Source organism: Scleropages formosus, chromosome 21 (assembly GCF_900964775.1).
Source record: "Scleropages formosus chromosome 21, fSclFor1.1, whole genome shotgun sequence".
Lineage (NCBI taxonomy): Eukaryota > Metazoa > Chordata > Actinopteri > Osteoglossiformes > Osteoglossidae > Scleropages > Scleropages formosus.
In genome coordinates, this window is record NC_041826.1 from 20,001,474 (window position 1) to 20,025,239 (window position 23,766).

At 52.8% G+C, this 23,766-nt stretch overlaps 1 protein-coding gene and 1 long non-coding RNA gene across 6 annotated transcripts in view; one reads left to right on the forward strand and one right to left on the reverse strand.

Annotated features, from left to right (window-relative positions):
* LOC108920906 (putative homeodomain transcription factor 2) overlaps positions 1–23,471 on the reverse strand; it is a 30,659-nt gene extending 7,188 nt beyond the window's left edge. The window contains exons 1-9 of one of the 5 annotated variants that reach the window (XM_029247578.1): positions 23,324–23,471; positions 13,415–13,594; positions 8,396–8,452; positions 8,139–8,150; positions 5,763–5,832; positions 4,820–4,978; positions 2,862–3,027; positions 1,810–1,971; positions 23–224 (exon numbers count right to left, since the gene is read on the reverse strand). In XM_029247578.1, coding sequence (XP_029103411.1) covers positions 23–224; positions 1,810–1,971; positions 2,862–3,027; positions 4,820–4,978; positions 5,763–5,832; positions 8,139–8,150; positions 8,396–8,452; positions 13,415–13,459 — 873 coding nt within the window. In that variant the 5' untranslated portion in view covers positions 13,460–13,594; positions 23,324–23,471. Of the gene's footprint in view, positions 1–22; positions 225–1,809; positions 1,972–2,861; positions 3,028–4,819; positions 4,979–5,762; positions 5,833–8,138; positions 8,151–8,395; positions 8,453–13,414; positions 13,595–17,914; positions 18,100–18,150; positions 18,228–23,323 lie in introns of those variants that run through there. The other 4 variants (XM_029247580.1, XM_029247581.1, XM_029247582.1 and 1 more) reach the window with 4 other exon arrangements.
* LOC108920908 (uncharacterized) lies at positions 5,814–7,786 on the forward strand. Its single transcript, XR_001965011.2, has 3 exons — positions 5,814–5,892; positions 7,098–7,223; positions 7,338–7,786. It is a non-coding gene; the product is annotated as an uncharacterized LOC108920908 (long non-coding RNA).
* Positions 23,472–23,766: the final 295 nt, after the last annotated feature.

A 23,766-nucleotide genomic window follows, 5' to 3' on the forward strand; every position in this document is an offset into this window, starting at 1 on the left:
CAGGGAGCTCAGATTGCCTCACCTTTCCGACGGGCGGCAGCAGAGAGCTTCCGCAGGTCAGAGCGGAGCTCCAGCTCGACTCCTTGGTGCGCAGGAGGTCACAGTGCGTCTCGTGCAGCTGCAGCCCCTCCTCGCTGCTCTTGCTCGTCACTCGGCCGTCCAGCGACACGTAGCCGTTGTCAGTCTCTGTGGACTTGTCGATAGACATCTTACACTTCTTCGATCTGAGAGGAGGGAAAGGAGTTCCTAAATTCACGGACAACAAGGGGACCTTTGTCTAAAAACTGGACGCTAAAACAAAAAGTGTAAAGATGGCTCTTAAATGACATGCACTTTTCCGAAATAAAAAGGCAGCATATTTCTGATTCGGGGTTTTCATTTATAACTTCCGCTGCCATTTACATGGTTGAGCGCTCATGACAGGCTATAAAGAGGCTGCAGGTACTTCTAGGCTCTATGGGTGCTTGGAGCATGGAGAGCATGTGGCAATGGGAAGCCAGGCACAGACTTGGCCTGTGAGAGCCAAGGTCGCCCCCTAATGGCAGGAGGTAGCAGGACATGCAGGTGTCAAGTGCAGACAGGTGCAGCCAGGTATCCTCACACAGACGAGTCCCTCAAGGGCAAATTCTATGAGCGGATGATCGCTGGGCCGACACAGAGTGACACCAGTTCCGTTTGCGCAGCTCTGGCTGATCACAGGGGCCCCGTGTAACTCACACTGGAGCGAGGCGGCTTTAAGGCTCAGTTTCCACTAGAAGTGGAGCCAGTGTAATCGGACCCGGGGCCGATCCTCGTTTGCTGCCTCCGGCGTGCCGTGACAACAGCTCTCACCTCATTGCTGAGACCGTGTACAGTGGTGCCCTGTGGCGCACTGCCTTTTAGCACGGAGTAAAGCAACGCTCCACTGCTACAGCGAGAGCAGCTCAAGGCACTGTGATCATGGCCCTAGATAAACCCCCCAGGAAGGGGCTTCTTTTTTTTTTCCTGCACAGCCATCCACACCCCACGACAGGCCCGCGCCCTCGGCAGTGAACCAACACAAAGGACTCGCCACAAAAGAAGGGAGGTAACTGACAAGTATCACACAAGCACTACGAGACTTGAAGTGTGAAGATGTGGCGGATAACGCTGCCTCGGGGGAGAACTTGCTCGATGGAAACAAAGCGAGGTGAAAGGACAGCGGAGTGCAGATGATGCTTCTCCACATAGTGAGCAAAGGACTGATGAAAAGTGGACAGACAACCCGCATGCAAGCAGAACGCTCCCGGGGGCCCCCTGCTCAGCTCCCGGTGGATGTGGGAAGAGTGTAACACACACAGTGTGTGGAGATGGGAGAAGGTGTATCTCGCCAAAGACAAAGCCAGATGACTTGCACAGAAAAGCTTTTCTGATCCCACCTGCATGTGTCACGGGGCATCTGATCCGGAAGCAACCTGGGGTTCGAGCACACCCACGAGGGCTGAAACAGGGAGCCCCTCCCCGCGCTGCGCACCAAAGCAGTGAACGGGCAATTTCTCAGTGAGCAGGGCGGAGGGAAGGGGCTGGGCTCTACACCAAAAGGCTGCAGGTTCAAGTCCCAGGCAGGGTATCGCATTTGGACCGATCCCTGGACCTCAAGATACCCGAACCGAACTTCGGTGATAGAGCCATAGAGCTCCAAGGTGCTCTTAAGTCCAGCTCCAGCTCTGTGTAACTTGTGCCAGGGAGAAGCTGCAGAATCCCTTTCTGCATGGCTGCAGCGCACACACAAATTAAAAGGATGCTGCAGCTTAAAGACAACATTTGACCTCGAGGGAAACAAATACACACCCAGATTTAAAGATATCATGCCAGAACTCTCTGAAGAAAGCACCGAGGCAGTGAGTAGACGCAGCCACCGTGCAGTGCAGCGCCCCCTCCTGAGCATTATCGGTACTGCTGGAACCGGGCCCCTCCCTATGGACCTCCAAGCGGGCCGCTTTCCTCAGCTTCCTTCAGCCAGAGAGATCAAACAGAGCAGGCGGCTCAGAGGCACGAGGCTCCACAGCACAATCACCAAGAGACCGGACGACCGCTGCCTGTTCATTCCACTGCTCCCTCAGGAGGCCGACAGGAAGGAGGAACCCTGGAGCGGGGTAAATCGAGGGCTGCGGGCAGCAAAACTACATACGGTCAGAAATTAGTTAAGGAAAACCATGTAAAATCCATGAAAGAGCTGTTGTGTCTCTGTAGGGGCCCTGAGGGACCACCGGGGTGGTGCCCGTGCGGTGGCGACAACCGCACAGCGCCAGCGCAGTTCCGCTTACTGGCTACAGCTGCGTTTCCATTAGAGAGAGAAGGAACACAATAGTTCTCCTGATTCAAATTTACCCCAAGTTATTTTTGGCCTCTCTGAGGAAACAGGAAGTGGACAGTGGCTGGTCTCTGAACACATCTCCAGTGTCATTTACACTTTATGGTGATGAGAAAGAGAGAGGCTGAAAGCTGAGCAGGAGGAAAGGCAGAAGATCCTGCTGTTGGTCGGCAAATGCCACGCAGAGGATGGGTCCCGGGTCAGTGAGGCGCATAGCGTCTACAGGAGCTTTTACAGTTCTACAGCATGAGGCAAGGCAGCCTGGCCCAGGATCTTGCCAACACCACACGATGGCTGTCTGGTCATGCCCTACGAAGCAGCGTTCCAGTTGACGTGATCACATAACAACCATGGCTTTAAAGAATCGCTGAAGTACCAGGAGACTAGAGAAGCGGGCTGAGCGTGTGGCTTTTCCTCAGCACGACTGGACCCCCACAGCGTAGTCGCTGGCGGGAACAGGAAGCAACTGACCGTACAGCAGAGTGACACGCTACTAAATTCGTTGGGTGCGTCGCCCTCCAGACCCCACCTTCTCCTCTTGCCTCCAACAGTGGGCGGGGGCTTATGGGTCCGGGTGGACACGATCTGGCAATGGACGGTCCCCAGGAGCAGCATGAGCCACAGCGCCCCAAACACTTCAGTGGCGGGAACATTGTGCGTCGGGGGGGTGCTGAAGAAGAGTACGGCCGCCGCCACTGAAACATACAAGAGCCACATTGTAGGGAGTGAGAGAGTGAAACTGCCCTGGTGGGAAAAAACCATCACGCTGGTCCCTCGTTCCGCCACACCTCGTATCGCACTAGAGCCTTGTGTCGCAAATATTTGAGCTACAAATATTTAAAGATACAGAAACAGTATATAAGAGTGGCACTGCCTTCATTCAACTCCCTTCCACAGTGTTTACATGTGTGGTGCTTCTGGGCTTGGACAGAATCTGTAACAATATGAGGAAAATTGCACATGTTTACGGAATGAATTGGTCAGCACCTGACAAACAGAAGCCTGTGGGAACCATATCTTTTTATTTTCAGTTATTTAACATCAGTGTTAAAATAGCTTGAAATTAAAAAAATTAAAAAATCTTAAAATTAGAGTTTCTGGCTTATAGAATATTTTTTATTACAGCTATATTTCAAGACTTTTGCAGAATCTACTCAGCAATAAATGAAGTTATACCTCCATTCTCTTATGATGCTTTTATTTTTTTGATTAGGTCAAGTAAACTGAAATTTACCAGACGCTGACAAACGTTACACATGGTTTTGCGAGGAAGTGAATGGGAAGTTTTGGACATCACGTTTTTTTTCCTCCCTTGTTTTAAGATGATGAAAATTAATAAAATGAAAGCCCTGCAACAGACCAGCACTCCTCTCCAGGGTGTACCCTGCTGTGCACACCACATTTCCAGGATAGGTTGCAGACCACCACACTGATGAAGATGGAGTAAACTCAGCTTAGAGGTATGGGGAAAACCTGAGGCTGGGAGGTGGGCAGTCAGTGATCCCACAGTCCCACCCTGGAAAAGTGAAGCTGTTTTCCTAGTGCGGCACCTACAGTGAGTCGTTCATGACTCGTCAACCTATTTCAATGTACCGGTTTATTTTGCGGGTTTAAGGGCTATGGCCCCGGTGGGGGGGAAGAGCGTAAACAGGGCTGCCAGTGTTGGATGGGAGGAGAGCAGAAACAGGGTGCCCTCACAATACCGTCTCCACTCCTTTCTGTGGTTTTTCACAGACGATGAAGAAACATTTTTCTTTGCAGCACGCAAACATTCATTCCCAGGGTGTGGTATCTGAGACTGCAACTGCCACGTGAACACACTGGTTTTCGAAGGAGTAACACCACGCACTCGACATACACCTTTAGGGCACCATGAAGGTTAACTGGCAACGGCCGCCGTGCGGGTGCACAACAGCCCCGATGGGGAACTTCAGTGATAGTTTTCTGACAAAGGTCAGGCAGGACACATGAGGAATGGGCCCAGCGCTCCCAACACCAGGGAGCTGACAGAAGAGCCAGTACATACACAGATGTGTCACCGAGATACACCTGTAGGTGGGCACCACAAAAATTACAGCACCTTTTTATTACCCTAGAGACTATGTGCTGAGGTCCAGAGCTTATCCTGGAGACACAAGTAGTGAGGCAGGGTACACCCTGGACAAGACACCAGTCCATCACAGGGCAATCATATCCAACACAGTCGCACGCTGTGGTCAAATTCGTCACGGGTTAACCTGAAACGCATCTCTCTGGACTTTGGGAGGAAACCAGGGCACCGTGAGGAAACCCACATGAACATGGGAAGAACATTCAAACTCTGGCTGAGCAGGATTCGAACCCAGAGCCCAGGAGTGCTAAGGCACCAGCACTACCTGCTGCTACATTGTGCCATTCTGGACTTTTTGTAAATGCATTTTAAACACACTTTTTACAGAAGCATTTTGTAATGCAAGTACATCTGTACAGTCAGCAGCGAATAGTCACCTTGAAGGAGGTACAGGAGCAGGAGGAGGAGGAAGATGGTTCTGGAGGTGACCTGGATCCACCAGCGGAAAAAGAAGGGAAAGAAGACCACCCTGACGATTCCCTTCCTGGTCAGGGAGGTCCATGGGCTCTCGGGCTTGGCCTTTGCAAACGCTGAGCCTACAGGGAACCATGGGAAGAAACAGGTTGCACTCAACATTTGACAGTTACCATCGGTGGCCGAGTATACTAAGGCAGGGTCGGGTGGTTTGGAGCCTCTCTCAGATTCACTGGACGGGACGCCAGTCCATTGCTGGATAGATACACACAATCACAACCACATTCACACTCTGCAAACCACTCAGGGTCACCGGTTCACCACACACACGCATCTTTGGACTGTGGCAGGAGAATGGGGTATGTGAAGGAAAGCCAGGCAAACACAGGGAGAACATGCAAAAGCTACAAGGACCTGAGCAGGGCTCGAACCTACACCCAGAGACAGAGCCCAGGAACTGTGAGGCACCAGCACTACAGGCTGTGCCACCTTATTTACTTCTTTCAAGTGAGGTATAATAGGATGGATGGGGAGGCAACTGGGCACATGTGTCCTCTTGCTGTCTCATTTGCCCTGCGGGACGACTCCGGTAACAGGATGTCAGTGAAGTGGCCTGGACTTCACTCAAAGTGTGTCCAGGGACATGGGGTCCATCTAAGTGACATCAATATGAGTGAGCAGTACCTCTAACCATTAATAATGTCGGAATTACATTGACTCGGGTTCCACAGGCGAGCAGAGAGAGCCTTGAACCCAGATCTCATTCACTTCTTGGCGAGATAGGTGGAAGAAACACACCTGAGCGGACGTGTCACAAGGTGACATTGAACCTTTGACGCTCTTTACTGACGACAGCTGGTCAAACCGTCTCGAAGTGCCCTTCCTTACCCGACGCCCTCCACTCACCCCTAACCAGGTCCACGTCAATGAGGTCTGGCTTCACGTGGCCCGTCTTCTTCGGCTTGTTCCTCAGTCCCTGGGAGGCAAGAGGGAAAAAAAAAATCAGTGAGAGGAACGGCGCTCCCTCGTGGCTGTGGTGAGTACTGACCCCAACCACACTTGGGCTGTGCTGGTTAGACACACTGCAACTCGTCTGGACAGCCTGCATGCGTGAGGCCACGTTGGCTCAACCTTCAGCCAACGCTCACCTAACGCTAGGCTGTCACTCTGGCCTGTCTCTGCTGCAGTTATATTCACTCTGGTGCTGGACTGTTGCATGCTGGAAGAAGTTACCTTAAGCTCCAGAAAACCTTGACCTCCTGCCCATACAAAGTGAAATACATATTAATGGTAGCATTAAAGTCATATTGTAAAGGAGACTGCCACGCATCTTAACAGAAACCACGTCAACTGGAGTTGTAAGTGTTTCTAAAACGGGCGATTCTAAAATACAAACAAATATCGGCTAAAATATCTGTAGTCATCTAAACACAAGTGACACCGAACCGCACATGGAAGTGGGAGCTACGCACACACACACGCATCACGTTGACCCGCTTGCCGCCACAGATTCGGTTCTGTACAGGAACCGCAGGAGGGTCGGCACGGGGTGACGGTTGATGGCTACGGCTATGACGGCCGCAGGGAGTCCGAGCTGCAGCGGGACAAGCAAAGAACCGCATCCTGACGCAGCGCGATCACACGGCCTCGAGGTCCGCCCGGAACCCCTCCGTCCACAGGCTGCGTATGAGCAGGCCCTCCTAGAGCCAGTCCGTCTGCACCCCTTCGCCACCCAGCTCTCGGAAAGAGGCAACGCCCCACACGCTCGTTCTCTATATTCTAATAACCTTAGCTTGGTAACAAACCAAAGTAAGATCCCTTCCATGACTGTCCTCCACTGACACCTCCAGGAGGCGCCGTTCCAGTCAACAGCATCACACATGTGTTCCAGTGCACCAAACAGTGAACTCAGTTACATTTAGAAAGTATATTAAGAGGTTTAGTTGTATTTATTTATTTATTTGGGGCAGCTGGTAGTGTAGTGTTAGAGCTGCTGCCTTTAGACCCAAAGGCTGCAGGTTTGAGTCGGCTATAGTATCCTTGAGCAAGGTACCTACCCTGAATTCCCCTCCAGTAAAATAATAATAATAATAATAATAATTTACCTAGCTGTATAAATGGGTAAATAATTGTCACTTTGGAGGAAAGCATCAGGTAAATGAAGTAATGTAATGTATGTAAGTGTAAATTTACATGAACAGTGGCATCAACAGGCATGCTGGTCCTTCCTTTTCTATCCAGATGCCTCATGGTTTCCATTAGCAATTACATGCAGGGGGAGTCTTGACAACTTCGCTGTCAGCAGTACCTGCTGGGACCGACTTCACTTAGCGTCCGTCACCCTTCGACAAACTGGTTTTCGACAAGGTAACTTTTGCAACACAAGCCGTCTCACTCATGCACAAGCAGCCGTGTCATTTAGTACTTATTTAAAAAAGTAAAAAAATCCACAAAGACCAACTTCTGTGGCCCACTTCACAGGCCAAACCATCCCGACCCAGTCTCTGCGCGCACCTTTTTTTAGGAGCAGAAAAAGGTTTTCTGCGGAGCATCGCACGCCGGCAGCGCCCTCCCAGGGCCCGGTAAGGAGGGAGGCCGATGCCTGTACCCTGCTTTTCAGACACTTTTGTCTGAAATGCTCTTTGGCACTGATCCGTGTCCTTTTTTTTACGACGCCGGTGAGTTTCTGCGGTTAGAAGCACTCTTGCGGGACACAACACTATATCTACCGTCAGACTCCAAAACCAATTACATGACAGGTAAGAAATCAAGCGCAGCAGGACTGCTTTTCCTTAAAGCCGTCCAAGAGGGCACCTGGAGTGTGTGGAGTTCTGCTTTGTCCAGTATGACCATGTGTTGCTCCCCTTGTTAAAGGGAGAATCAGTATTTGATAAAGGCTTTTTGATTTTTTTTGGGGGGGCGGGGGGGGGGGGCAAGGGCAGGTCATGGTGCCCAGCAGAGTCAGAGAAGAACAGCCAGATCAGCAGGGGAGATGGAAGAGTGATAAACCAGACTAACTTGAACAGTAAACCGTACCTAATTGGTCGGCGAGCAGTAACGATTACGATCATCGCTAGAATTGTTAAGACAAAGAACAAGGGTCTTTATGGGTGATTTCCAACAGCATCATGTAATTGGCTCTTTCACCACCATGTGCAACGTGTGTTAAAGCAAACCGAACAACAGAGCCCACAAGCCCACGATCTAACAAGAGCGGGAGGGGTTCTGTGGGTGGGGGGGAGAGAGGGCATCCCCCCACCCCCCCCACCCCCAAGTACTCACCAGTCTAATAAACTGTACACAGCAGACAGCAACAGAGAGGGGGACAAGTTAACTGCAACAGAAGGGCACTGACTGCAAAATCAGTTACTGTCACAGAAGGTGGTCAGGAGGTCGTCCAGGTGGTACACATGAAATGGTCAGAGCTGCTTACAATTAAGAGTCGTGTTGCTGAACGCAAAGCATCAGCAGCACAGCTGACCGCAGCAGAATGTGCAGAGAGAAAAAGTATGTAATTGGTGGCGAAATGGGAGCTTTACCTTGATTTCTCTCTGCTCCACTGACTTCTCCCATATCTGTTGATCGTAAGCCCCAATCTGTAGACGACAAAAAAAAAAAACACACACAACAACATTAAAAACACTGAGCAGAACATGAAGCCACTTCATGGTCCAATCATTTCAGTAGCAGAGAGGAGAACGTTACATTTCATATGAGAAAGTTAACACCGGCACATCTTTTTCGGAGCTGGTACCTGCAAAAACCAGCGACGGGCGAGACGTCCTTTTCAAGTCAAAGCAGAAAAGGCAATAGAAGGCTGGAAGCATAAACTTTAGCGTTATTCTGTTGGCTTTTCACAGTGGAGCTCTGGGTTCTGTCTGTATTTAGGGAAAGAGCAGGGCCAGCTAAAAATAAATTATTCAGAGCGTCGCGCTCCGACAGCCTATTTCCAGCGGGCTTACTTCCTCTTTTGTGCTCTCCGACCACGTGTCGGACGGCCGGCGAGCCGAGTTCCCTCGTGAGCGGCGAGGGATCGACGGCGGCCTTCCGCGCTGCGCTCCGGTGCAAAGGAGGAGACGCCAAATTTCACGCTCCGGGGAGCTGCTGTGTGAACTCACTCGGACACCCTGACGTTACGGCACGTCCCTGCGGATTTTACAGCAGCGCAGCAATACCTATGCACACGCGGCACTGGGCGGCTTCAGACTGCCCCGGTGAAAATTTAAAGCGCTGCTCCTTTCTACCCGAGAGCTTGCAGACATTCTGTGTAACAGGTAAACGCGGTAATTAAAGGTTAATGAGCGCACGGTGGCTTAGGTAAGTTTCCCAGCCTGTCCTTTTCGGTGCTGCTTTCCTACTGGGTAAAGTGTCAGAATCCTGCTGTAACTGAAGGGAACCAAGAGGAAACTCGACAAACCACTTGCCCAGATGGGGCAGGACGAAGGGGGTCCATTAGGAGGACCCCCCAGGGAGGAGCTGGTATAGCGGGGGTCCTGCGGCGCACCCCTGCACTGCCACCCCCTGCCAAGCCTCCAGCGGAAGCTACATTTTTAATGAGCTGCCACAGAAGCGGGAGCAGCAGAGGAGTGTGGGCAGAGGGACGTGTGTCGCCGTGGCAACGGGGACACGTCTGCTCTCGCAATGCACCGCTGCCCACCTCTCCGTTCCCACCCCCCGAATTAGTGTCCACAGCCAAATAGGTCAGTCAGCCAGCTGTGTGCCCTGCAGCTGGCAGTCGGGGGCTCTCCGAGGTGTTCTGGAAACTCTCAAAGAGTGAAAAAGACAGAAAATGTCTGGAAACCCACGGAACTGAAGAAGTACAGCAGAGTTCAAATAGAATAAAGGAAAGATACATGTCTCATTGTAATTTGTAACATCTCACACATTGCAATAATGCAAAAAATTATTTCACACTGTTGTTGACCTTGACGGGGGTGGCTGTGGATATTACGTGTGGGGCGCACGTGGCAGTCTGCTGCTTTTCGGCGGCAGGAGGCGAGAGGGGACAGATCCATGGCCTCGGTCTCGGGGACACGACATCCAACGCACGGGGATCGCCGCTGCCAAGACAACCGTCTGCTAACGCGCCCAAAGCGCCCGACCGTTTATCTCCGCTGCAACGGCAAGATGATGGAGAGCAGCCTGCAGAGAGTGACCTCACACCGAGGCAACAGGAAACGCAGCTGGAAATTGCTTCCTGTTTTCATATGGCTGGGCAAGATAAAGAACATTCTGGACTTAAAGGACATGTAATCACCGACCTCCACGGTGCAGCGGAAAGCAGTGCTCTTGTTCACACTCCTCGTACGCCTTGGAAGACACACATAAAGCAACGCTTTGGATGATCAAGCTGTTGAGGCTCCAAACGCCTGTTTAACCCCCAGCAGGGGAAAGGACCACTGACAGGACAACTGACAGCACCACATGGGAAGCCCCTGATTTTCATTTCCTTTCCATTCCTCAGGGAGACGGCACACGAGCGTAACGCAGCGAATCCGATTCGCTCGCATATTTCGCACTTAACGGGGGAGACCGTCACGTTTAGCCGAGGACCCGTTACACCCTCGCGCGGGAATAGATGGACCGGCACGTGTCGGACCCGCTCTCCCCCTCTGCAGGGCCAGATCTGCCCTGATCGCATTTGAAACAAAAAAAATCCTCCCAACAAGGAAAAGAAAGGCAACGTCCCAAACAGAAGTCACTGAGGGTCGGTGCCTCCCCCGTACGCGGCGAGCCCAGCCGGACGGGAGACACGCACGGGGCAAAGGGGAGATGGACTCGGGGTAGGGAGGACTCGGACGGAGCCCTTCCGCAGCACATCGGCGCAAACCTCGACCGCACAGAAGCCACGAGACAACCTTCCATCGGAGGCGCGTGCCGCCAACTACACGCTCGAAGAAAGCGAAGGCGTTTGTCCGACACGCACGTCACGCTCTGATGACGAGGCACCGCCGACGAAGAACCTCCTTCGCTGCGACGACGTTCCCCGCACGAGCCCTGCTCACGCAGCCTTTCGCTTACCGTTACCGGGGCGACGGCATTAAGACAAGTATATCCGGCGACAGAAGCGAAGCCGCTGGTGCCGTATTTCATAAGCAATTCTGACATTCCACGAGGGACGACAAGGACAACAGTTCGTCAGGGAAATGCGTTAGAGCAGAGGAGCCGGTGCCAGAGGAATCTGCGAGAAAGTGTGACTCACACTGAAGGCCCATGAAGGCCCCGCTTTAAAATCCTGCGATAAAAAGAGTTTGTGCTCTTCGCAGATTAAGCAAACTGTTCCCCGTAAACTGTAGATCTCAGTACATTTCAGCAGAAAGTGAACATTACAGACATACCGTCAGCTGAGGGTGCGGGCAAAGGAATTTGGATGGACTCGCAAGGCTCCGTCACCCTCTGGGCATTGAGCGCGAGAGAGCGCCGCCGGCCCAAAAAGGGCGTTCCGGCACATTCTCGCCATCGCCCAAGTCGACACAGAGGCAAATAGATAAACAAATAAATACTGTTTTTGCTTTGCTGCGTTTCCTGGCAACGGGGAACACCGGAGCTTCTCGAGCGACTCGTTCCATCCGCAGTCGAGTCGACGCGGCAGGTCGCGGCCTCGGCCCACGGCGTGCCGCTGCACTACGAAAGGTATGGTACCCCAGTCAAGCCCTGAGAGACAACATCTGAAGTAAAGTGCTTATGGAGAGAGGGCTGCCAGATATATGTTTAGGGTCTGATCAGGATTCACTGGGGTACCGCGGTGCTGCCCGACTGCCGGCCGGATCCAACGCTGCCAGCGCTCAATAGACACCCGGAAGCCAATGCAGCAGGTGGACGACAAAGCGTTGTGTCCATTACACACTGGACCGGGTCATGGTTTATCACTGGATGGAACAGGAGAGGACAGCTGGTGTGGCTTTCATAAGGTCATTTACGTCTCAGCTGGTAGCGCAGTGGTTAGAGATGCTGAAGGTGGTAGGTTCGAGTCCCACCTCTGACTATAGTATCCTTGAGCGAGGTACTTACGCTAAATTGACCCAGTAAAACTACCCAGCTGTGTAAATGATAAATAATTGTAAGTGCCGGAACTTGCAAGTCACTTTGGAGAAAATCGTCAGATAAATGGAGTAAATGCAAGTCAAGAACAAAAGAAGAACCTTTCGCTGCGGTTGCGGGTTCTGACGAATGCTCAGGAACTGCTGGACTTGGACAAGGTGATGTACCTACATGCTTCGGGTCCAACGCAATGATAAAGGGGGGGATTCTCCTCATAAAGAGTTTCAAAAAGAGGTCAACGTTTACAGAAGAGTACAAAGCATTAAAACTGGATCTATAGGGGAATCTGCCAGTTTACACTTTTCACAGTTAAATAAAATTAAAAAAAAAAAAAAAAAAAAAATCAGGACAGGGTTTCGAGTCGAATCCGGAGATCCTCCGACACGGCAGGGAACAGCACCGCAGACAGACTGTTTACCAAGTGTGTACAGGTGTGAGTCAGCAGTATTACACACTGTACTCCAAAACAGTGTGCGCCGCTCCATTACCGCATTAAAACACAGTAATGCCTAAGTGGAATGCACAATTACTGCACGTAAACATGCGCCGCATACGCATTACCTGCTGTCACGCTAACAAGCGGTTACAGCCATAATGACCAGAGACGGTCGAAAGGCACCTCCTCCTGACAGCATCTCCCAGACGGCGGGGTCTTCGCTACCTGCGCAGTTCCAGCCACGCTGCTCACCGCTTTACCGCATTCTCCTTACACCCTTCGTTACCTCCTAATCCAGCTGCGAACACGCTGCCCGGGCCGCACCCGGACGGACGCCGATGCAACGGGTTCTCGACACTTGTGCGACATCTCACGTGAAAGGCAAACTATAAGAGACCCTGGCTAAAGAAAGCGGTTAAACGGATGAACCTTTCGCAATAGTAACAACAATAACAGCATCGCCACCGTGTGCGACCCACAATGAAGAGGGCTCCTTTTTAGGGCCCTGCTGAAGGTTTTAAATAACGTAATTAATACATCCCATTGCCTTCAAGGGCAAGCTGAGGACACTGCAAGATGGGACGGCCAAGTAACATTTATAGCTTCTGCACCTTCATCCAAGTGGTGTCCATTACACGCCCTGTGCCTCCTGCCTTATAAATTCTGCGCAGTTTAATGAGCTTCTCCTCAGCCCATCACGGGGACCGGTGTCCAGGTTAGCGAGCAAGTTTAGGGCATCGCGGGTCCCGAAGGACCCAGATGGACCCATAGTGGAGGAGCCGAGCCACGGTGGTGGGAAGGAAGGCGCTTTGAGACGCAACGGCCTCACCCTCCGGGGCCAGAGAAGGTCTAGGTGAGCGCTCCTTAACCATCTTCACTGCTCAGCTAATCTACTTGTGTAAAATGGAAAAACACCCACAAGCATCAATAGGTGGGTAGCACTGTAAACGGTGTAAATGGCTCTGGACAGTTGTGTCTGCCAGGCAAAGCAGGAGACACACAGCAAGACATAAGTGACCTCATAATTCGTAAAGATATTAAAGCAAAAGCAGAGAGCTCAAGTGGTGGGGGGGACACTCACCTTCTTCTGGTACCAGACGACAGCATCTCTCACCGTGGACGCCATTTACATGCCCGGATTCCGCTCGTGCATCATTTTAGGCCGGAGCGGAGATGAACAAGACGACGGTGTCAGTCGCTCGGTTCCACTGGCTTTTATACCGTGGTCACACCTCCCAAGGGGCACAGCCGTTCTCTTGACCTGGCAGAACACACACACATACCCTCATGAATAGTCAAGAAGTGCATTGTGGGCAGGGCTAGCAGCCCCCCCCCCACCACCACCACCACCACCACCCCCCCCGAATGGCCACCAGTCTTGGCGTGAGAGAGCGAGGCCTTATTCCGTTCCCATCTGGCTCGACGGCGTCACGCAGCCTCGCGGCCAATCGGATTCGCGATCCGACCCCTCCCGTCACACACTTTTTGGGCCCCGCCCCGACATTTTAATTCGCAATCGGTGCCCAGAACAAGTCGCCGCACCTGCTCCCGGGGACCAGTAAAGCTATTGATCCGTCACAGTAAATACTACAAATCCAGGCCATGGTTTGTACCTGCAGACACAGGTGTCTATTTGTGGTGAAGAAAAGACCTTTATGGAGACAACTCCCTTTGAGCGAATTCATACCAGACAGATTACGCTTCCCGCGTGGCGTTTATACTACGGCGAGGAGCTGACAGACATTCCAGTGGCTGAGCGGAAGCCAAGGTGGGAGAAGATGATCGTCGCTCACGCCGCATGTGCGCAAACACCCCGATCGACGCGCCGCCCGCTCCGGGACACGCGGGGTGCCGAGGACGGACGCGAAGCCGCCGGCGGGGATTACCTTCGAGCCGACCCGTTAACACATTACGTTACTTTACTGCTTTATTTAAAGGTGCGCGGTGTATTTATTCACACGCACCTTTACTAAGAATATTGCTCCACGCTAATTCCCAGTAAACAGGTCGTACTCTTCTGTTGTGCTAATGTCCAAACCGACCTGCGAAAAATTGTGCCGCTCTGCCGCCTCGCCGTTTTCCGCACGTGGCTCTGAAAGGTTTCTGGAGACAAAAGGTTATAGAAACGATGAAGAGTCTTTGCATTTTTGTGTGACGGAGTGCGGGACACACCGTGACCTCACACAGATGCAAAGGTGTGCGCAGGCTTGTGGGAGCTTGTTACCGCTCCACGGTGCCACCCACTCCGCCGAGATGCACGGGGCTACACCCCTGCGGCTTCGTCACGCACCGCGGCCACGAGTCTGATCTCGACACTCGCACGGTGACGCACAGGCCCGAGTCGGCATCCGAGGAGCAGCGCTGACACACAGCCGCTAAACTGCTCGTACCGCTGGTACTACAGCCAGGAGCATCATCATCAACCTCATCATCATCAACAGCACCACTTCTACTGAAACTGGGATCATCATCATCATCATCAACAGCACCACTGTGTGTGGAGCCAGGAGCATTGTCATCATCATCATCATCACCACCATGATCAGCAATGCTGCCACAATCACAGTAGAGACCACGGCGAAAGACCAAAAAACCAACAAGCCAAACAGGAAGAACGAAAACACGAACCGGTCAACCGTTGGCGCTCTCAGCGACAGACCTGCGACTGAACCCGGTTACATAAAGCAGCATGTAAGGAGATGTGAACGAGAAGCATGAAAGGATGAGCTAGAACACAAGAACCGAAAGGAACGGCAGAAAGTCCCAGTGAACCAGATGTTTGTGTTGGACGATCATCTTGCAAGCAACACTGGAGGAAGCACTTCCACACAAGCAGCCCCATCTACCTCACTACTGACTCTGCCCAACTACTTGTCCAGGCCATGATGACTTCCCATCTAAACTACTGCAACACTCTACTGTGTGGCCTTCCTGCTAATGCCATCAAACCTCTGCAGCTTCTACAAAATGCTGCTGCACGAGTTGTGTTTGATTCGCCAAAGCACTCCCATATATCTCCTCATTCCTCTGCACTGGCTTGCTACAGCTGCCCGAATCAAATTCAAGACCCTGGTTATTGTCTACAAATGCATCAATAGAACTGCTCCCAGCTATTTACAGGACTTTATCAACCGCTACACCCCAGCTAGACCCCTTCGCTCGTCTACTTCTGCTCACTTGGTGGTCCCGCGCACGAAAGATAAAGCTCGGAGGTTCTTGGCTGTGGGTCCGTTGTGGTGGAATGACCTTCCCCTGTCGCTCATAACTTGCAGAACCTCTGTCTACATTCAAGAAGGGTCTGAAAACTCACCTTTTCCAGATCCACTTCGCCCAAGATCTCTCCAAGCTCATTTACGGTGTAACTGTTCACACATCGTAACTCCATAAGCATCCCCAGATACAACCTTCATTCAGCCATTACTCTGGCCTCGGTGCAGCAAGTAGTAGGTAACAAACTAGGTTTGCTTGAGACTTTCATGTCTGCATCTACGTCTCTTTCTCTTAATGTAATGCATAAATTGTACTTTTGCTGAGATGTACGTCCCTTTGGACAAAAGCGTCTGCTAAATGAATAAATGTAAATGTAACACCAGCGTGTCTGCAAGAGCCATCAGAACGTTGAACACAGGATACAGAAACATCTGCGTGCCTTCAGGGTGATCGTCATAGCATGGAGGAGGACTGGAATCCCAGTGATGAATAAACGAAGAATCCTTTGTAGAGAAATAAATAGATGTTGGGTTACACACACACACACACACACACACACACACACACAACCACTAGGCCTGGTGCTGTGAACTTATTTGGTCCCAAACCTTATAACTCTCAGACTCGCAGGGTTCGTTTGACAGGCCCGGCCAGCTTACCGACCCCACCTGCCGTCCCTCTTTTACACCCTCGGGGTCAGACGCTGGCTCCGACACGTTGGACGTGATGAGAGCGGACGGGTTTACGAGGACCTGGTGTCGCAGGACCACATTTTCGCGAACATCTCCTTTGTTTCCTCACGCTGTAAAGGGGAGCAGAACGTCCCCAGTTGACCTGCAATCTCCACGACTCGCACGAACGCTGCTTCGGTCAGCATTAGAAACCACCGACAAATACGACGATGACGGACGCAAACCGAAAAAAGATTTAGAGAAGTAGGCAAACACACTCCTCCCAGGAGACCGAAAAACAAAAATCCCCACCTTTCCGTCAACTGAGCTTTTTTACAGTTATGTAATGCTGTCCCGAACCCGGGCTGACGTGAACCGAGGAAGAAGCAGCGCCCTGGGATTCCCCGCGATCAATCAGCTCGTATAGCGACGACGATCAATCCCAACGCTAATTTAACGCGCGCACACACACACACACACGGTTATGGAAGGACTCCAGTAAAAGCCCAGGGAGGGAATGATGGGGCCCATTCATTCAGTGGCGCCGAGCACACGATGCAGAGCTGCGGTACCGTACCACGTGGCCGCTGAACGAGACTCGGGGCGGGGGGTGGCGGGGTGGCGACTTGATTGTGCACGGCGCTCGGAACTATGACATCTTTCAGGCTGGCAGCGAACGCTATCGCATGAAACCGCACCATGTGACGCGACGCGACATGTCGATAAGCACGGCCGCTTCGCGAGAGGGTAGCGTTTCCGCTGCGGGCCTCTTCTGTCACGGGTGAAAAATAAACATCTCACATGCGCTGGGCGCTGAGATACAGGCAGCCCGTGCAGCACGCGCACACACACACACACACACACACACACACATACACAAACAGCATGCAGATCCTGCCTGTAACTTTGTTTCCACTGCAATGGAAGGGACATCCTGACAACGCAGAGCTACTGGTTCAGGTGCGTTTCATCTGCTGCTACTTATAGGCACACTGCATGCTGGGAAAGGCAACAGCAAAGACACACGTGGCATCGCTCCACCGTGTATACTGTCCACATCCGTCCACATCCAGCAAGGGAACGCAGCGCCACTCGTTCCCGATGGCGACGGCGGTTCCAGTCATGTGACCACCCGTCATCCGACTCTCGAGGACGACGCACGCCACTCATGAACACGGCCGACAGCAGGGGGTGCCGGCATCCAGTCTGGACGTGTGACAGTTTCCCTCAAGCTGATATGCTGGATATGATGGGATGGCAGAGGAAAAGGAAAAGCTAAATCCCAACTGTCCCTCTGAGAAACCCCATTGGGTTTTGACCAAAGCAGAGTTATGTAAACGCGGTGAAGAGCGTTATGTAAAGGCCTGTTAGGCAGAGGAGGACGAAGATGCGGGGATGAGGCTCCCGGTGAGGTGACGGGGCCTCTGCGGATGGGATCTAGCCGTCGCTCTGCTGGCGACCCAACGCGTTGCACCGCGGTGCATTTCTAATGAGGACGAAACCTTTCAGGAGCACATCCCAAACGGCGGAGGGGGGTCGGTCTAATTTCTTTGGACTATACTCTCACGTCGTAGATGTTGTATTCCTCCAGAGCGATGTGGCCCAGGACACGCGAGCCGTCCCCTCTCTGCTCGCCATCTGGCACCGCTGGTCCCATCCAAACCTACCCGAGGGATCCGCGGTGCCCCGGCGCCTCGTACCTGCAGCTGCGGAGCAGACGGAGGCCCCGAAAGGCGAGTCTCAGGGGTCCAGTGACGGAGCAGATCGGAGCAGATCGGCAGCGCTCCGTTCATTTACTCCCCTTAGTGCCGTAGCTCTGAAAGAGGCCCGCCCTCCTGCCCCATAAAAAAAAGAAAACACACAAAAGCACAAACCCCCCAAGGTTCAATCCCTTGGAAACAGAAACACACAGCTGATAGGGTCACCGATATCATACCGCAGAACAGAGGATGTAGACTTGTCACAGCAGAAGGGCAACGCGCTTGACCAGGAACGCACGGTCAGCTCTCGGACTGTCCCAGGGCCTCATGACACGACCCAGCAGGGAGGGAAGGGACTCGCGCAGCACACACACACACACACACACACACACACACACACACACACACACACACACACACACACACACACACACACACACACGCCTGTGCTACACCCGTACGCAGCTCACGGCTACAAGAGGGCCTGGCGACGTTGCCCGATACGTTCACTCTGCACGCGCTATTTTTACCTTGCTGTCATCACACTTCGCTCTCTCACACTCCCGCCTATTTTTAATCCCCGCGTCACTTTGCGTCCTTCTCCTGCTAGATGTCAAGTCGGTTGAAAACGGACTTGTTTAGCTGACACTTTTCTCCAAAGCAATTTCAACGTTAAGGTACTCATAACTATTTGCCGATTTATACAGCTGGGTCATTTTTACTGGAGCAATTTAGGGTCAGGACCTGACTCAAGGGTATTACAGCTTGAGGAGAGATTCGAACCTGCGACCCTGGGGTTCTAAAGGCAGCAGCTCTAACCACTGTGCTACCAGCTGTCCCCCCACAGCACCGCGTTGCTCCTTTCAGCGGTTCGAGTGCGTCGGCCCAGGTCCCGGGCTCGCTCTCACAGACACGCCCAAATCTGGCAGGGCGCTCCTGGTGCCGCCCTCCTCCCAGAGGGGAGTGTTTATAGTAACAGAGCACAGTGGGCCCGACTGACAGCGTTCACACTGGCTCTGACACAAGCAACGTCCTGGAAGGACTGCCAACCCCCCTCCCTTCCCCTCCCCCACCCTGGCCTGTTCCCGTCTGCATGCCACTCCAAGTACGGTTCTGCGGTTTACAACTAGGCCCACATCTCAGTTCTTGGAAACGCGTTCCGAGACCACAGTGTAAATATCCTCCAGAAAGTCCGCGTTGGAAGTCCCACTTAAAAAGCTGCTTTGTTAGAACGCGAACGATGATGACGATGACGACAACAACGCCGCCAAGCCCTGCGGCAGCCAGGAAACCGGCAGAGCCCAAACAAGCCAGAGGGAGCGAGGAGGGGACGCGTGGAACTTCCAGCTCGGAGAGAACAGCCAGAGGCAGAGAATCGGAGGACCGCGACGGGGACCCCGCGCTCCCGAAGCATGAGATCAGACCCAACGTTCGCCTCAAAGGCCCAGCGTCGTGTTGGCAGTGTGTTTGCCGTCCTCTTTCCCCGTTTCTCACAGACAGAATGGAGAAAAGTGTCAATTACATTACTTTAAAACAACAATAGTACTCACTCTACTGTTTCACCGGTGGTTTATATTTACCATAGCTGTTGGTTGTAATTGGTTGAGACTCTCAGTGCGGTAAGGAGGAAGGAGGAAGTAGGAAGTATATACTGTCGTTGATTTTGTTATTCCAAGTACTCCTTTGTACTCTAGCAGTCATTGTTTCCAGGATAATTTACAGGTTAACATTAAATTTAACCAGAAAATTGCGAAACTGACTCCGCCGGGGGCAAAACCTTCCAGGTTTGACACACCAGTTGTATATCCGCTGCAAATGTCTGATAGAGGTGGCAATGCCGCCGCAAAAGTAACTGTCTATGCAACAGGCAAAAATGCTGTTGTACTGAATAACAAGCCTGTTGTATGAGGAAAAAGGTGTGTATCTTCATTAGCCATTGTGTGGTTTTTCAGAATATGGGACCGCATTACGTGAGGCATTAAGGAGCCCAGGAGGGGCTGTACAGTACACCAGTACATTACACCAGTACAGTGCAGCCCCTCCTGGGCTCCTTAACGCCCCTTAATCACCCGGTGGCCTGCAGTTTGTAGGAGAGTCAGAGACAGGGAATCTGGTGGATTCTTTATGAGGACGAGCGAGCGCTCTGGCACACAGCTACCCAGCATTCATATCTGTGCTGGCCTTCGTCACCCCCCTCCCCAGCTGCAGGGGAAGGACACGGAAGCGCATGAGTGCGGAACTCGGCACGGATCTCGAGATCTGAAAACGCCAAACCTTTTGCGCCGTCCTGAGACGAGGCACAGATGAGCTGCAGCAGAAGGACCACAATCTGGGTGGAAAAAACCACACACACAGAGGACAAAAGCACTTGTGAAGGTCAAACGCTGCTGAATGCCAGGTTCCAGGGCCGGGGGGTCTCGTGGGTTGAGCCACTTGAAAGTTGATGATTTTGCTTTAGTGGACAGGGAACGTGGTAAAGAGGAACACCGCGTTTCGCCCACACACCGGAGCAGCTGGAGACGCAACGATTGGGCCCATTGGCACGAGAGGTGTTTGACGGTTACGCCGTGCACCGAAAGGGAAGGGGGACACACCACCTCTGCTCGTCTGCGCCTGGCACGCTGCTCCACGCGCGAACTTCAGAACACGTGTTTTGAATCATTCGGACGTTCCCCCCCGAAAGGAGTCTGAAGAACAGTCACCGTCAGGCCTCGGGTTCATTCAGCAGCACGATCAGCCGCGTTTGGAGCCCAGCTTACCAACAAGACCCTGAGTGCGACACCTTGATGGCTGGAACACAGGGCGGCAACTGGCCCCATGGTAAACTTCCACCCAAAAAAAGGACTAATCTTTCAAAGCACATCACCATCACCATGGTCATACAGACGTATGTAGGCAACCATTTCCCCCCCCAAGAGTAGGACTCGAAAGTCCAATTAAACAACACAAAGTGTAGAGAAAGAAGGAAATGAAATTAAATGAAATGTATTCATTGGCCAAGACCAAAAATCGACACGAAATGCACTAAAACAGCACAAATAAACAGCGCAAACATGTCAGTCAGCGAGTGTTAATCTAATCCCGCAAACACATTCTGGTCCGACAGCTGATCTCTGGAAAATTCCAGCCTGTCTGTCCATCCGTCCACCAAGGAAACGCCGCCCCAGATATTTCAATACCGCGTCAGAGAAAAGTGCTTGATCTGGACAGGCGTAAGCAGGTCCTCTGTGCAGCGGACTGGAGACCTTTACAGAACAAAAGCTAACAAACCTAAGTCCTACTGTTGAAAAGCATAAAGCTGCTTTGTGACACTAAGGGCATCATGGGAAGGAGCTGAAGTGGTGAGTGAAAGAGAGACCGAGAATAGAGACTGGACTCCATATTTAGTAAGTGGGGGGGGGGTGAGGTCCACAACAAGAACAGAAACATCTCCAAGGTGAGAAAGTGCCACCACTGCAGGTGAAGGCAGGAACGGCTAAGCTGGGCCTCCCGGGTGGGGGTGGGTGGCGGGTGGCGTTATGGGTTACGCAAGGGATTAATGGTGGGAAAGAGATGGAAACACTCCAGCGCGTTTGTCCACAGCTCTCCTCGTTCCACGGGCCCCGAGCGCAAGAAACCAGGGTTTGCGTGCAACGGCGTGCGGCGCACAGCCTCCACTGCCTACCACACCTGACGTAAGGTGACGTGGCCAGAGGCAGGTACAGCCCCCCCCCCCCCCCCGCCGTTCTCAGCGGTCTCAAGCGGAGGACCACGGCTCATGTTGCGCAAGCACACAAAGCGCACCGATGCGCGAAGAGGTTCTGACAACCGCCGGCGTCCACGGCGGCGACGGAGGAGGGGTGTTGCAGAGAAACATTGCGGGGGGCAGCGAACAGTGGAACACACACGCAGGGCTGGGGGGGGCGGGGGGGCGGTCACTGCTGCCAATTACAGAAGCCCTCTTGTGAGCAACAGACAGTCTATTATGTCTCGGACTCAACCCCAGTCCATCGTGGCGAGACTGCAAACCCCCGGGAGACTAGGAGCTCGGCTAGGAAGAACGGGGTCGAACAGTCGGCCTGCAGGGACTCGGGTACGAACCGCGAGCCGCCCTTCCTCAACAAGCGACCGCTGATCCGAGAACGCCAAGGCCGAGTTCGCACCGCGCCACTCGGACGGTTAGAAGATCAGCCGCCTCACCGGGCATCGCACCCGAGGAGGACGTTTCTTCTCACTTTGCGGAAGGAGAGACGCAGAGCGACACGCTAAGTGGGAGAGAAAGCAGCGAGACGGCAAGTCGGAAACGGGCCTTCGATCGCAGCCAACGCCGAGGGACAAATATAGCGAGGATTAGGAAAGAGGTCGAGAGCGACGGAGGTAAAGGTCACACACAGCTCACGGAGTCACGACAGGGCTGCGGCACGAGGCTGGAACACAGGACACCGGGGGCAGAGGGTGCAGCAGAACGTGGGGGGGGGGTGTGCGATGAGGCTCCGTCGCCATCCTGCGCGCGCACACACACACACACACACACCTTCGCCTGCCAGGTAAAAGGTGGCAGCGCTTCCCCATCCAGGTGTGTGATGTAACACACTGATCACCAGGTGTGTGTTTCAGTAAATATGAGGCAAAGAAACTTTTTTGGTGAATCAAAGGAGACCCAGTGGTGTGTCCCGGTCTTGGGGGGGTGTCGGTTAAGGGTGCGAGGGTCTCTGTGTCACAGCAAGTCTTGTCTCAAACAACCTGGATGGAGTGAGTGGAGAGACACACACACAACCATAATCGTGCAACTAATTTAGGACACACAGACTGACAGTGTATCTTCTGAAGATATATTTAGTGTGGAGATGAGCTGTCCAGGTGCAGATGATGCGCGAATGAGGTCCACGTTCGCTCAGCATCTGTTGCTGCAAGGAGGTGTCACACTTAGGCAAGACAGGGACAACACACACGCGGGGGGGGGTGTAATGCGAGAACACGTCTCGGCTCCGGGGCAGAAGATGAGGTGTGTATGACTATGAAGCATCGCATGCCATAAGCGCTGTGTGTGCGCGTGCGATCTCATCCCGTATGACGATGATGATCGCGATGATCTCGACGGCTGCTTCTTGCCTCGTCTTGCCGTCGTCCCCGCGCACCTTTGCGAAGCAGCCCGATCCAAATTCCGCGCAAATTCTGCGTTTCTCCACACACCTGCTTCACACGCTCGCGATCGCGATCGCAGAGGTTCGAAGCGCCGCGGTGTGTGTGTGTTTTGTTTGTCAGGTGTGCGTACGCGTGTGTGTGACACTCCGTGTGTGTGTCTCAGTGCGGCCAAAAAGCTGCTGCAGCGTCGCGGAGAAAAGAGCGAACCGCGCAGATCACGTCCCCATGACAGCCTGTTGGACGCAGTCTCGAGTGGTTTTTTTTTTTTTTTTCTTCTTTTTTTACCTGGCTGGTCCCGCTCCGCTCCCGTCCTTTCATACGAGTGTCCGTTAGGAGCCCGCAGTGATGCACAGCCGCGCGCGATGCCTCTGATCTCTGAGCGCGTCCCCGCTCGCCGCTGACCTCCAATCCGTTCACTCGACAATTGCGGGCTGCGCGCTCTCTTCTTACCAAAACGACGCGAGTAAAAGCGCACCAACTTTTCCATAATGGGTCCCTACGGCGAGAGTCACCTTGTTGCTGGTCTTTTGTTACATAATTTGGTGGATGGCAGAGAAGCGCTTCGAAGGTTCTCTGGAAACTGGTTTCCCCTGTAGAAATACCAGCGTGATTAATAGGGATTTTCCTTTTGTTATGCCCGCGCTCTTCCGTGAACACAAGCATACAGTATTACATTTACGTATCATTCAGCAGACGCTTTTCTCCAAAGCGATGATGCACATCATCAT